General features: G+C 34.6%; 1 protein-coding gene across 2 annotated transcripts in view; it reads right to left on the bottom strand.

Moving 5' to 3' along the window:
- Positions 1-14524, bottom strand: part of TNKS2 (tankyrase 2) — a 52452-nt gene that overhangs the window by 7889 nt on the left and 30039 nt on the right. Inside the window, exons 15-24 of one of the 2 annotated variants that reach the window (XM_054572848.1) lie at positions 14025-14190; positions 13224-13443; positions 10745-10854; positions 9869-10057; positions 7634-7886; positions 6708-6790; positions 5513-5633; positions 3431-3528; positions 2336-2410; positions 126-231 (exon numbers count right to left, since the gene is read on the bottom strand). In XM_054572848.1, the coding sequence (XP_054428823.1) occupies positions 126-231; positions 2336-2410; positions 3431-3528; positions 5513-5633; positions 6708-6790; positions 7634-7886; positions 9869-10057; positions 10745-10854; positions 13224-13443; positions 14025-14190 (1421 nt within the window). The remainder of the gene's footprint in view (positions 1-125; positions 232-2335; positions 2411-3430; positions 3529-5512; positions 5634-6707; positions 6791-7633; positions 7887-9868; positions 10058-10744; positions 10855-13223; positions 13444-14024; positions 14191-14524) is intronic. The other variant, XM_054572847.1, reaches the window with a different exon arrangement.

Here is a 14524-nt window from a genome sequence, read left to right as displayed (position 1 = left end):
TGAATGGGTGACCTTTTGGTTTGCAGGACGAAGCCCAACCAACTAAGCCATAGCGGCTGGGGTCATACCTGACAAAAACTATTCCAACATGGAGAATGGCAGTAGCTAGGGGAAAGGAATCTTACCATGAAATAGCATTCTTTCATTTGCATGGTTGTGGTTTTCTTCAGAAACTTCTTTTCTCCTGTGAGTATACCTTTCCCATAGTTTCTTGTTACATACTTTCTGAATCTATAAAAAAGAAAACAGAAAAATCCTATCTTTTGCTCATAGTAATTACTTACCTTCTTGTTTATCTTAACCAAAAATAGGCCACATACCCAGAAGAGACAAAACTTTTCTCTAAAATATAAACTTTGTGTTATTTTAGTCAACTAAAAATACTTTTTCCCAACCATAAAGATGGAAATATAGTTACATTTTGGAAATGGAAAACATCAAAGGGAAAAAAGCTATATATGGCCATATATAAAAGTCAATAATACCATTAATTGATTAAAATACTTCCAATCTCATTAATTCACAGTTATTAGTAAATACCTCCAAATCAGAGATGTTGAGTTCTCTGAGATGTATGTATTTAAAAAAAAAATTATATTTTTTCCTCCTGATTTTTCTGGCACGAAGTACCATCTTTATCTGTTTTTAATAATATTTGAAATAGCCAAACCAAAAGCTATTCTTAAAATGTATACACACATACCCCCTATTACTTGTTCTACCTTCCCCAATCCCTCCAGTTTCTAAAATTTTTGTCTGGAGAAGAGTTAAAGATGGATGCTGATCTCATTTGGAGTATTTATAAGGTCAAATCTAGAGCTGTTTCTTAGCTGTGTTTAAAGGAGTTACAGCCCCCTGCTGGCCCTAGAGCAAATCTGAGGGCTCAAAATAATTCAATATACTGCCAGAGACAAAATTAACGAACACAACTGGCACAAAGAGATCTCATTTAGGTAAAAAAGTAACAAAAATAAAAGTCCTATCATTGAAAAAGTTTTTATTAAATATTGCATTGAAGTGCTACTACAGAGGAAGAAAGAGCGTATCTTTCTCAAATTCAACTAGAGGCATACCTGAGAGATATCGTGGATTTGGTTCCAGACCATAATAAAGTATTGTAACAAAGAGAGTTGTAATATTTTTGTTGGTGGAGGGTCCTGCCTTCAATTAAATAAACGCAAAATCTGTGAAGCTCAATAAACTGAAGCACAATACAGCAAGATATGCCTGTATTTTGGAAATCAAATGCATATTCTTTCTCCTGCCCTCGTTCTTAAGAAATTGTTTGCTACTGTTTGTAGGCAAAGTAGATTTGACTGAAAATTTGCCTATATAGGCATAATTATGTCTTATTAAAAATTTGTATGTCCACGAATGGAAATAAAGATGTCATTCTTATGTCATACTATGATATAAATAAAAAGGAACATGAATAAGTATGATCCTTTACCTGAATAATGTGTTTGCTTTAAATCATCTAATTTCTAATAGTATGAACACAGCAATATCAACATATAGTTTTAGTATTCACTAACTCTAAAACATGACATCTAATATTATATCATAATAGTACATTATTGTGAAACAGTAATCCAACAGCTGAAAGATGATGCTGTTCACTTTTGAGGTTAAAATTTAGGTATTAGATATTTGTCACACTTTAATTCTAGCCATCTTATTTTTATAGTGATTAAGCAGATATCAATGTAGTTATTACAAAATCATGCATCTCAAGTAGACTGTACAGCTCTGCTTGCTATATATAGGTCAAGAAAAACAGAGCGAAGTTGGAAAAGGTCCTGATAAGAGTAACTGGTATCAATAAAGAGACAGGACTCTCATTAGAATGACTTAAAATATTTTTAAAAGCCTGTGTTTGGAAAAGATAAAGGTATCAAGGGAATACTATTAAAATCATAGAAAAGTGATATGTACACTGACTCATAGAAACCTAGTCAGGACAAATTAAAAAAGCATAACTATATAGATGAAGTCCTTTTATAAGCCACAACAAAAATTCAGCTTTGTTACTACAGAGTGCCTTATAGTTTATATGAAATCCTAAATCTACAGGACTTATCATTACCCCAAGATAAAGCATAATCCCTAAACTTGAATATGTTCAACAAGCACTGACTTACTGGTTAAAAAATAATATAGGGTTTTCAGAATCTTAATCTTCCAAGGGCATATTCTTTCCCAAAATATCCCCTGATACCGAATCAAAGACTTCCTGGGCTGGATAGATCATTATATTCTTATGAAAGTTAATTATGGTTTTGGACCTTGAAAACTATGTTCTCAACCAACTTTATTTTTACTAACTTATTATTACCTTGAGAATATTGTATCTGTTGAAGATTCCACCTGCATGACCTCCATCTCTGTGCTCTCGGACTGTACTTTGCATCTGATGGAAAAATATTTCAAATATTTAGCTTTGATATCTTGTCTGATTTGGGAAACATGGTTCTTGACTTACATGATTCTATCTTTGAGAATATAAAATGGGTTTTTGATATTTTTGTTGTTTAAGGAGTATGAGTTCTGTAAGTTCGCAACTACTATTTTCTAGTGATAGCTGTTTGCTAGTAGATCATTCTGAAAACAGTATTTATAGGTGAAAACTATATAATGTAAACTGAAGGAAGAAAGGAACTGGATTCACAGGTAAGCTAAACATATATAGCTAACCACTTGACATACTGAAATGATTTGTTTCCATTTGTTATGCCCTAATAAAGCGCAATTTCTTATTTCATCAAGAGTTGGACTTTCTTGGGTTTTAGAACTAAATCTCACTCAATTTTGTGTTTTTGTACTCAGCTCACGCATATATAGAGTACATGTTCTTAAAAGTGTAAGGTACTTTTAAAAGATGACAGTGGAGCCCTGACCGATGTGGCTCAGTTGATTGGGAGTCATCCACAAAGTGAAGGGTAGCTGGTTCTAGAATTGTGGGTTTGGTCCCTGATCAAGGTGCACACAAGAGGCAACAGATCAATGTTTCTCTCCCTCCCTTCCCCTCTCTGATAAAATCTTAAAAAATAATTAGGAAAAAAAAAAGATTTCAATGAATCCATTAATTTTGTAGAAAGAATACTGGAAGAAAATTATTCTGGGCAAGTGTCATCCACCGTTCTGTCTGGATCTTGTCTGAGATACTGGACTTTGCAAACATTTTCATGAAGGGAGGTGACATTAGCATATTCTTTCAAATGACAGCAATCTCTGTGTTAGTATTAACTGGAGTGCTGAACCAAGCTACCGAAATTAAGGTTTACTGAGCTTAAATGCTGATTTTGACAGTTTTCCAGGTGGAAAAGAGTTAGGGACAATTAAAATACCCTAATATATTTTCAAGTAGATCTGGAAACCTCCAGGAAACTTGGCTATTGAACGAACATTTATTTAAGGTATGTGAACATACCTCTTCCTCCACAGACTGAAACTCTTTATCATCAGGAGACAGATCTATGAGAATTGTTCCACTTCCGGAAGTATTCAGAGTTAAGTATGGGTTAAGACCTATCAAATGAAATTTGAAGGTAAAAATTCATTTGCAAAACAAACAAAAATCAATAAAAAATAATCTGATTTATCTGATACTTACTATTAATTTTTAAAAACTTTTTAGATTTCACCAGTTTTCCCCACCAATGTCTTTTTTCTGTTCCAGGATCCAAACCAGAACATCACACTGCATTTAAGCTACTAGTTTTTGACCTGACAAGTCATAAGGTTTTGTGGGAATGGTTCAGAAAATCTTCCTATTCTTTATACCCTATTCTTAATGAGTTTGTCTCCTTCAAATTATCTCCTTTACTAAATGTGCAGCCCCTTCAGCATTTAGTTCCTTCATCTTTTGTAAGTATGAGGACAAATTATCATGGAAACTTACATGACCTCAGCTAATTTTAATCATCCTGGAATGAGAAGTCCATAAAGTTTACTAACTACTGAATGCTTATTCTAACCCATAAATATAGTCTTTAAATTTAATGCAATTTGTCATACTTCCTGAATATCAATGGTCAAGATAGCCATATTTTTCTAATTTTATTCTTACAAAGCTTTTTAAAGGGAATTCTAAACAGAATCTATTTCTTTGGTATATTTGTAACAAATCTCCTTTAATCTCTACAAGAAACCTAAAGCTCCGCTGTTTTCCCAGGTAGTGACCAAATCTTTTACTGCTGGGTCAGTGCATGGTGGTTTGCTTCTGCAGATTACTCTAATTCTGAGTTGTGGTCTGATTATTACCACCAACATGCCAAAACTCTGATAAAGACTTATAGGTATGGCTGAATTACAATGTTTATAGGAAGTAGAGAGACTACACAGAGATGACTATTTTACAGAATAAAGTCTCTGACAAATGCTTGACGAAAGCATCTTTGGGCTGCTCTGAAGAAAGACACTTATCAGTGCAGAAATATCAGGACAAGTAATCTATTGACTTGACACACTACATAATAGCTAAGGCTTTGAAGTCAGGACCAGGGATGGCATGGAGGTATGTGCGCCTAACAACTGGAGGCAGTGTCTCATTTCCATCAGTTTCCTGAGCCTTTCCATGCAGTCCTACTGTGTGCCAGACTACAATGTATTTAATGTACAAACACTGCCCGCTTTCCTTTGAACCCACCTCTTTCCTAAATGACCCTTGTTCCAAGTACCCCATCACACTCACCACCCCACCAGATGGTTTTATTGTAGGAGAGCCACAATGGCAGGTTACAATTGAGGGCCCTAGTTCCTCTTCATTTTGATGCTATTGATATTGTACACTAACATTCCAGGGAGCCATGGATTTTCCTTCTTCTTCAACTTTTAAACACTGTCATCTGTACTATACGTATCCAAGACTATCACATTTTAAGCATTCTGCCTTAGACCCTACCAGACAAGTAAGAGTGTATCTACTTTAATGGATCCTTTTCCCGAATCCCAATTTAAAGCATTCTTCAGTTTGAATCATCTCATTTTTAGAAGTACTCTTTTCCCTTCCTTAAGGGATAGACCCTATCCTGGCAGGTATACATTTTTTTCCTGAAAATTCCTCCATTTTTGCTAGTGGAGGTTTATCTTCAACCCTAGTTGTACAGCCAGAGCTTTCAATTATAGGATGCTTCTGACCCCAGGGTAAATCACTTCTTCAATGTCACAATGAAGTTAAAGTTATTTTTGACCTAAATTAATTAATCATTTTTACTCAGGACCTTGTACACAGGAAGTGTTAACATCTGTTGAACAAGTGTAATTTATATTTTCTTGAGTATTAACATCCAGGAGAAATAAAACGGCCCAGAAATTTTACTTGGGTTCACAAAGTAAACAGCAGCAGCTCAGGAAGCTTAATAGAAGTAGAGTTAAGACTAGATTCCAGGTTTCCCGAAGCTCTTCGTAGCAAATGGACTCTTAGGATTTTTAAATGATCAGTTAGTAAATTGAGGGTTGTCTTTATGGAAACTGTTAAACTGACAACAGCAATTATTTTAAAATGAAATACCTTGTTGTCCAGAGATAAGTCTCTCAACTCCTTTAATTAATTTGTGTCTATGTCCATAAGCATTGATTCCAATCTCCTTCAGCTCCTTGTGCCCCATCTCAACTAATACATCCAATGTGATCTTACAAAAAAAGAGGATGAAATTGTTTAGAAGACTTAGTCATTTGGTAGACATTCATATATTGGTAATCTCACAATGTATTAGATTCACACATTTACTACAAATTAATTTTTGAATAATTTAGGAATGAAAGTAAATCAGTTTTTAAACTGAAACTGAAAAGCTGCAGCTAATTAGCTAATTTAATTCAAGCTGAGCCAGGAACTACCAAAATCATTGTTATCATTTAGCATAAGAACCCGAGAAGAATGAAACTGGAGTTGTAGGGTAGTGGAAGGAGGCACTTTCAAATTAATTATACTCAGGTACACTTTCATATCTTTCCCACGATCCCTCTACACCCAACCCTTTTATACAATGGTTCTTCCAGGCTCCAGACTATGCTAACTGGTACTTATACATCACTGTTCAAACTATTCCTTTTATCTCAAATATATTATTCCCACTATGTGAAACTAAAGGCATTTTTAAAAATCCTCTTCTATTTACGTATGTTCCATGAAGCTCTCTCTGAAGAGTCCAGCGTATAGTAATCTCTTCCTTCTTTGACTTTCTAAAATCAATGCCAAAAAACTTAACATTTCATATGTTCTTGTTATAGCTCCATTACCTAGATCAAAAGTTCCTTGGGGTACCAGTCTATAGTAACTGTATGTTCTAAACCAAAAAAATCCGTAATTGTATTCTGAGAGAGTACTATAATTTGGGACTACTGGGATATACAGTTGGCATATCTATACAGTGGCTAGTGAAGTATCAGGTTTACAGTGGGTAGTGACTGACACAACAGAACTAAACACATGGGGCTCAAGGTTAACTTACTTTCAGGGTTGAATAAGATAAACTTTTCACTCAAGAAAGTTATTTTACTATTACTACATGAGAGTCCATTTTTACATGCTAATAAACTGAACAGAAATTCCAAGATCAAGCCAAATTAGAAGAGAAACTGATTTCCAGGCTCATAAAGGGGAAAAAAAAAATCCTCCTTCAGCCCCCAAAACAGGCAGAGCATTTCAAACATGTGCTATGAGGGTCCATAAAATACCAAACCAAGCAAAACAATTAACTCACCTGTTCTCTCTCAAATATATCCATTAGGTGCTCAAGCCCAAGATTCCTTACAAACTGAGTTATGCTAAAATCTACTCCTGGAACTGGAAAAATAAGAAATCCAGAAAAAAAAAAATTCACATCAGAATAGTAGATATTAATGATAGAAAAAAGTTTTGTGATATTACTATATACATTAAGAAAGTATTAATAGCTACTTCGGTTATAATACTGAACAGAATGTCAAAAATTGCTAAGAGAACATGCTAAGAGTTCATAATTAGAAGAAACAGTTAACCAACATGATGTTCTCAGGTTAAAAAAAATTTTTGTTAAAAAAACGTATTTTTAACTATCTTTAAAGTAAGTTTTCATAGAGGTGAAACTACTATTATATGTCAATTTTATCCCCACCAAAAATAAAAAAGTTTCCCTATATTTGACGATATAAGCTACTTCACAAAAAAGTTTATGAAAAAAAGTTTTATAATGTCACATAAAATGAGATAAATTTTGACAGGTAAAAGATAAAGAGAACAGCTTTCAGAGACTGCAGGTATGTGTCTGTCTTTTTATCTTTTAAAAAATGATCTTCAAAGTTGGGTATTCTGACACAGGATAAAAAGTGTTCCATAACTCTGTAACAATACACTGGAAGGGGTAAATGAAGGTATAATTATTCAACCAAAAGGGCTTCTACACCTTTAAAAAAGCATATTTACATCTAAAGAGTGGGTTAGCAGCATCAAGTCTCAATCTGGAAGGAGAAACTGTCATTAGGAAATATAATAATGTAAGACAAATAATAAAAGGCTAAAACTTTTAGACTATGGTATGTTAATCTGATACTGTTATATTTATAGGTAAAAAAATGACTCTTAAGCATTCTAAATGTCAAATATGTGTCTACAATATAAATTAGGAAGTTATTTTTTATAGAATCTCACCCTCTTTTTTCTCCAAACTGGAAGCACCCTCTGTTCCACTTGAACTAACCACTGCAGACAGTTCAGAAAAACTCCCGGATAAGTTATCCAGACTGCTGGCCGCAGAAAGACTTGAAGGGCTGGATGGACCTGAAGACAGAGAGTCTGCAGTAGCCCCTGGGCTCCTCATGCCATTGAGCACTTGAGGTTTATAACAAGAAGGCAGCGCAGAAGGGGGCATGGCTGCTGTCAGGAGAGCACTGACATCATCGGCCTGGGGTACATGTCAAGAGAGACAAAGTCTGTAATAAGTTTTAAAATTCTACTACACCCAATAGAATGCATTTTAAAATATGACAAAAACCCAGCAGATCTGCACTAGAATTGCTTTTAATGTAAAAATGAGTTTTAAAAAGTGAAGCAAGTGATATTCAGCTATATTGTTATTAAATATAAAACATAATTCAGAACATCTCTTCCAAGACACAGAATCAGAACTATTAAGTGTGGCAAAACGTGAAAATAATAATTTTTAACTACAACTGAAAATATCAATGATTTTAATTTTTAAAAATTTCTAAAAATTTCATTTTTTTCCCATTACTATTTATCCTCCCATCCCCCTGGCAATCACCACACTGTTGTTTGTGTCCATGAGTTCTTTCTCTTTTTTTCGCTTTTTTGCTTGATCTCTCTCCCCAGCTGCCTCCACTGCCGCGCCCCCCGCCTCCCACCTCACTGTCAGCCTCCTCTCCAAATCAGTCTGTCTCTATTTTGCTTGTTCAGTTTATTTTGAAAATATCAACTTAAAGAGGTAAGAGCTTTTAACACTCACGATTACTCTGAAAGAGGTAATTCAACCTACACAGAACTTTAACATAATGATCATCTGTTTCTTGGAAAATATTCAATAATATATTTTGTTCCTTAAAACTGAACATTTTGAGGAGAGGTAACAAAGATAATAATTCGAATCAAATTTACTATAGTTGGAAAAAAATCCCCAGATTTACTGGTACATTAATTTGTTTAATTAGTGACAGATACCATTCTTTCCCAATGCTCAATTAGTTAACATTCAGCAAGAAGTAAATCAGTATTTGTTTTCATGGTTAGTTATTTATACTGCCTATTCCAATCTTTATCTCTTTGTTCCCCTGAGTCTGAGAACTCTCATGGGACCCACAGTTTGTATATAACATTTTAAGATAACAGCACCATTTATTGGGTGCTTTTTACGTACCCGGTACATGCCAAGGACTTTATGTACACTATTATCGTGTTTAAATCTCATATTAACCAGATATATTTTATTCCCATTTATAGATGAGGTAACTGAGGTTTAGAGGTTAGGCAACTTGCAAGACTGTACAACTATAAGTGGCAGAGCTGGAATTCTAAGGCACTCTGACTCTAAAGCCCATACATGTTCTCTAGAGCATTTTGTTTCACTGTCAATTGTATCTGGTGGACTAATACACGGGTGGATTGAACAAGGAAAGTTCACTTTGAAGGTGGTTTGGAAAGAGTAAGACATTTCCCTGAAAAAATGCTGCAAATATGGCTGGGTTATCACTCTGAGAAAAATCTATTTAAGCCCAATGCAGCTGAACTTGCACTCTGAAAGCAGTCTGCAGAAGTCCCTTTCTACCTCTCTCCCCTTCCCTCCATTGCTCTGGGCAATTTCCTAGTGGTGGAGGCAAGAGGCACCTGTGTTACAGTGGCCAAAGCAGAGATAGAGGCTAAAACTGACTTCTAAGGAGTTCCCTTAGGAGAGGAAAAAAAGACTTCTGTAGAAAACTAGAGGAACAAGCTTGTTTTGTGAACAGTTCTAGTGGGGTAAGAAAAAGGAATTTTGGCATGAGGTAATGTGGAAGGGAATCTGGTAGAAGCATGCTTTGTGGCTGCACCTTGAGGACAATGTTCCCGGCTGGGGAAATCCATCAAGGCCCATGTTCTGTACTGTCTTGCACCATATGCACTGTAACAGCATTCAGTGGGGGCCTGTGCTGTTTTGTTTCCCAACTAATGTAAGCAGCTATACCTTGTATATCCTTTTCCATTTCCCAAACTATTTAAAACACAGTAACTGATAATCCTATTTAGTTATTATATTTTAATACCAAAAAAGTCCTACATTTAAACTGGGCTAAAAACCAGATTTTACACATTCATCATGAAGACATTTTATATATACCAAGGGTATTTTTAAAAGTGAGAAAAGCACTGAGATTTTTCAAAGAGCCCATCACTTACTGAAACTAAATCTAAAGGTGTTTGTCCTTCCTGATTTTTAAGAGTAGGATCAGCTCCATGGGCCAACAATAAAGCACAAAGCTGTGTCCGTCCCTTTTGGGCTGCTTCATGCAAAGGTGTGAAAGCCCATTTGTCCGTGGCATTGACACATGCATTATACTTTATTAGTAAAGCTGCTACATCTACATGCTGTAAAAGAAAATATTCCTGTTACAGTCTGAAATTTTATCACACTTTAGTTCCTAAAAAGAAACTAGCCATATACCTATTTTTCCTTGTTTTCATACTTTCTCTGGAAATGAAAACTGTTTCTCCCCAAAATCATAATTTATGGGTAGTTAATTAAAAATTGCAGTAGGCATTCAAATTACTTGAGAAACTGTCTAGAAAATATGGAGAATTCTACAAAGGAAGGAAGGAAGCCAAAATGACTTTAACAATTTCTCATTTATTCAGGTGTAATAACTGCTGAACATCAATTAATTAATCAGCAGCCTTCCTCAATTATTCAAATTTTATTACTGAAGATAGTTAATACTGGTTGTGACATTTAGGGCTGTAAAAAGTCGGGAACAATGCATCGGAACCTACAGATTCGTATGAATCCCAACGAGTTTCCTGGGCACCAACAAATAAACATTAACAGCTCAGTGAAGATGAGAGACAGGTGGTAAGGCAATAAATGACAAATGTGCTGCACACCACACAGCAGGCTTACAATAGATCCAGAGCCAAAACTTGGAAGTTATTTAACCTCTGTAGCCCTCATATTTACTTCTCTATAAAATGAGAAAGTCAAACCAAATTCTCATTGAACTGCAATACTGATTTTTCTTTGAAAATCTCAGACTTTTAAAATTAACATAAAGAACTTACCCCATAAGATGCTGCATTATGTAAAGGAATAAGTCCTCCTTTGTCTTGAGCATTCACATCAGCTCCATGTTGTAACAAATACTCTGCAACTTCTAAATTATTATAACCAGCTGATTTATAGAAAAGAAGTAAAATCACTTTTAATTGTTAATATAAAAATTAGTTACACACACAAAAAAATTAGTTACATATATTTATAGAAATCTGAAATTCCCCACTGCAGTCTATTAAAAACTTATCTTACGAACAAAAAATCTGCCCACTGGTCTCAAGCTGGACGCTCTCAGTTATGATACCCATTTGTTTGAGAAAATCTGACTGATTTGCCTGTATCTTTTAAAACCTTCTTACCAAAGTCCCTGCCTTTATACTTGTTACATACAACTTCCAGAACTCAGATACATGGTCTCAAGGGCTACAAGTAAAAGGTATTCAAACATATAAAAGCTAAGTTGGGAACACAAGTGGCTGGCAGAGCAGGAGACAGCTACCCAGTCTGGGTCTCAGGACCCCAATTTCCCAGAAGGCCACAAGGTCATGCTTTCTGCTAGAGAGAACGTAGGGGTACAGATACATACAAGTCAGACAGCAGAAACTGTATGTTGCTATGAAGGGAAACCTACTATTTTATAAATGCCATAACCTCTCAGCTGTCATCTTGGAAACTGTCATCTTAGTACATACTCTTAGGATGAAGTATATTTTGACACGTATTCATAGACTGAAAGCAAATCTGGAACTTAACTTTGCCAAAATAAAACCAGGTATGACTTGAAACTTTAAAATAATTCAAAATATTTTATTCATTTTTTTAATCGTAGTTTTTATCTTTCTGCTGAAGGATCTAAAGCAAAACATTTTATTAAGATGAAGTAAAGAAAAACAAAACTACAAAACTGTCATAAGCTAAGTATTACACTGAATCCAAAAGTGCTTCAAGGTCTCAAGGTATAATACTGCCCAGGAGGGCAGAAATGTTTTGTACATACAACATATTTACTGCTTACAAAGACACTGACTTAAATAGTAATGTTAAGTGTTCTAGATAAGCTTCCATAAAAATATAAAAAGCTAATATAAATATAAATAGCACGATTCAGATCAGAGGTCAGGTCACATCTCGTCTTGCATGGACTAGAAACTCCTGACTGCCAGTGGAAGTTGAAAAGCTTTTTCTCACCATGTCAGCATTGGTGGCTTATCCCTTCCAAAATTCTCTAAAAAACATATAGATGGAGCAATTCTTTTCCTTGGCTAGTGGGGTCCCAACTTACATGGGGTGAGAATTTAAAGGTAAAAGTTACATATAACCAAAATCATCCCTTACTCACTAGGAACATGGTTACTCATATTGAGACTGAAATGAACTGGGAGAAGAGTAGATTCCCATTTCCCAGATTACAGAGAGGCTAGAAACACCTATTATTATTTCCTCTTTTTAAACCATGTGTGCTTAGGTAAAGTTGTATGAGTCAAATATGCCTATGACACAAGTCCACTGAATATTAGCCGTGGCTCAGTGATTTAATGGCCCATTCTCTAGCATCTTCAATGCAGGTGAAAAAGCAGTACTGAACACACAATGTTGTATACCTGCATTAAAAGCAAAGGTGCACAGTGACTACTTTTACTGAAGACTTAGAACAAATATTATGTACTCAAGTGTGCCCTTCAAAATTTCTCTGATGAAACCCTAACCACCAGTCCTTTGGAATGTCACTGTATTTGTGAACAGGGCCTCTGAAGAGGTAATTAAGTTAAATGAAGCCATTCAGAGTAGGTCCTAATCCAATCTGACTGGTTTCATATAAGAGAAGATTTAGAACCTATAGAGAGAGATACACAGGGATTTCTGTACACAACAAAGAAAAGGCCATGTGAGAACACAGTGAGATGGTGGCCTTCTGCTAGTCAAGGAGGGGGGCCTCAGGAGAAACCAATCCTTAGCATCTTAATCTCCAGAACTTTGAGGAAATAAATTTTTGTTGTGTAAGCCACCAGTCTGTGGTATTTTGTAACTAATATAAGAAATAACTTTGGCAAGAGGTTTATGTAACTGAAAGTCTTCAGAAAGTCTTTTAATTTTTTTTTTCCTGTTTGTGCTTAACAGCTACCATCAGAAGAACGGAAAGCTTTAGCTTCCCATGAGGAAGGCTGACTCAGGCAGGCATATTTTTCAAGTTTTTCTACCCAAAACTCATCCACCAAAGATGATTCAAATAATATGGTGACCTGAAATAAAAGTTCTAAAGCACACGGTGACTGGCAGAGCCTCTTTCAAGTGTTCTTACTGAATGTAATGTATTAGTACTAAAGTGAACATGAGGTACAGTCGTCCTGTACAGATATACTAGAGTAACAGTGGTATCAGAAGGTATCTGATTTGAACTCTTTATGTTTACTTGTAGAAAATATTTCACTCAGGTAAAATGCATCTTAGATGTCACCAGCCTAAATGTGCGAAACTTCATTACCTCACCTGCCAAATGTAAAGGTGTTGAATGTCGGCCTTGGGTATCACGGCAATTTACATTATCAGGAGAAGACAACTTCTTTACTCTGGCTAAACAACCTTTCTTGGCAGCATCTAACAAAGCTGAATCTCCCCTAAGTAGATCTTGGATATCAGTATCTCCATCTTTAACAAGATCCAAAGGAGTATTGCCATCCCTGTTTTTCTTTGTAGGATCTGCACCGTGCTGCGGATGTGGAAAAGAGGAAAAGAAGAATTGACCTAAGTTTGTCCTTGGTCAGTGAGAAAAATAGTTAATGTCACTATATTAAAAAATGATTTTCTACTGAGACTACCTTAAAGGTTAACATGATTGTTATTAAATTTAACACACAAAAACTACATTAAAATATTTCATTAAAAATTTCATGTCATTTTTAGTTTTCAAAAACATAGAAATAAAGTATAAATTTAACTTTATTCTTGTTTTTACTGTAAAATATCTACCCTGGTACCTGTATTGAACCAGTAATAACTTCATTAGTGTTAAATAAATCTAGCTTATAAATTACATAATCCATTAACTCTTTTGAAGTTAAAGTACTAAATAGGAAAACTAACATTACCAGAGAACTATTATATGATGATAACTAACTTTATAAAATAATAATCTATGTGTGGTAAACATACTCATAGATTAAACTACTGTTACTGATATTTATTCTGAAATCTAGATAGAGAATTATTAGTTTAAGTTTATATGAGAGTTGGAAATATCAAACATATTATATGTAATATACTCTGTCAATAGTAAGTACTTAAATGTACCTGGAGCAGTAGTTTGCAAATTTCGTATTTTCCTTTTGCTGCAGCTTCATGTAAAGGTGTAAACTTCCATAAATCAGCTACATTAACTACTGCTCCATGTTTAACAAGAAGTTCTGCAACTTCATAATGCCCGTAAGAACATGCATTGTGCAAAGGTACAAGGCCTCTGGAAAAAAAAGTTAAGTAAGCAATGCAAAACAAAGATATACTTTAATTTAAATAATTACATAGAGCTGATAAATTTCTTGAACTCTACAAGGGATTATACTGATTATATTTTATAGAACATAAATATTTATTGTAAGCCTAAGTGGAATTGTTTTTGGGGTATAGACAAAGAAGAAATATTTAAAACTGCAGAGAATACAACAAATATATACGTAATATCTAGAATTATGAAATGTGTATTTTTAGAGAAAAAACATTTTAAGATAATCTGGAAGAATTTAAATATCCTGAAAGCAAATTGAAAAAAATTTTAAATCAATATTACACTAATA

Source organism: Pteronotus mesoamericanus, unplaced genomic scaffold (assembly GCF_021234165.1).
Source record: "Pteronotus mesoamericanus isolate MK-2021 breed Mesoamerican mustached bat unplaced genomic scaffold, CSHL_Meso_final contig_24, whole genome shotgun sequence".
Lineage (NCBI taxonomy): Eukaryota > Metazoa > Chordata > Mammalia > Chiroptera > Mormoopidae > Pteronotus > Pteronotus mesoamericanus.
Note: the sequence above shows the minus strand (reverse complement) of the source record. Positions and strands in the feature narration are given on the sequence as shown.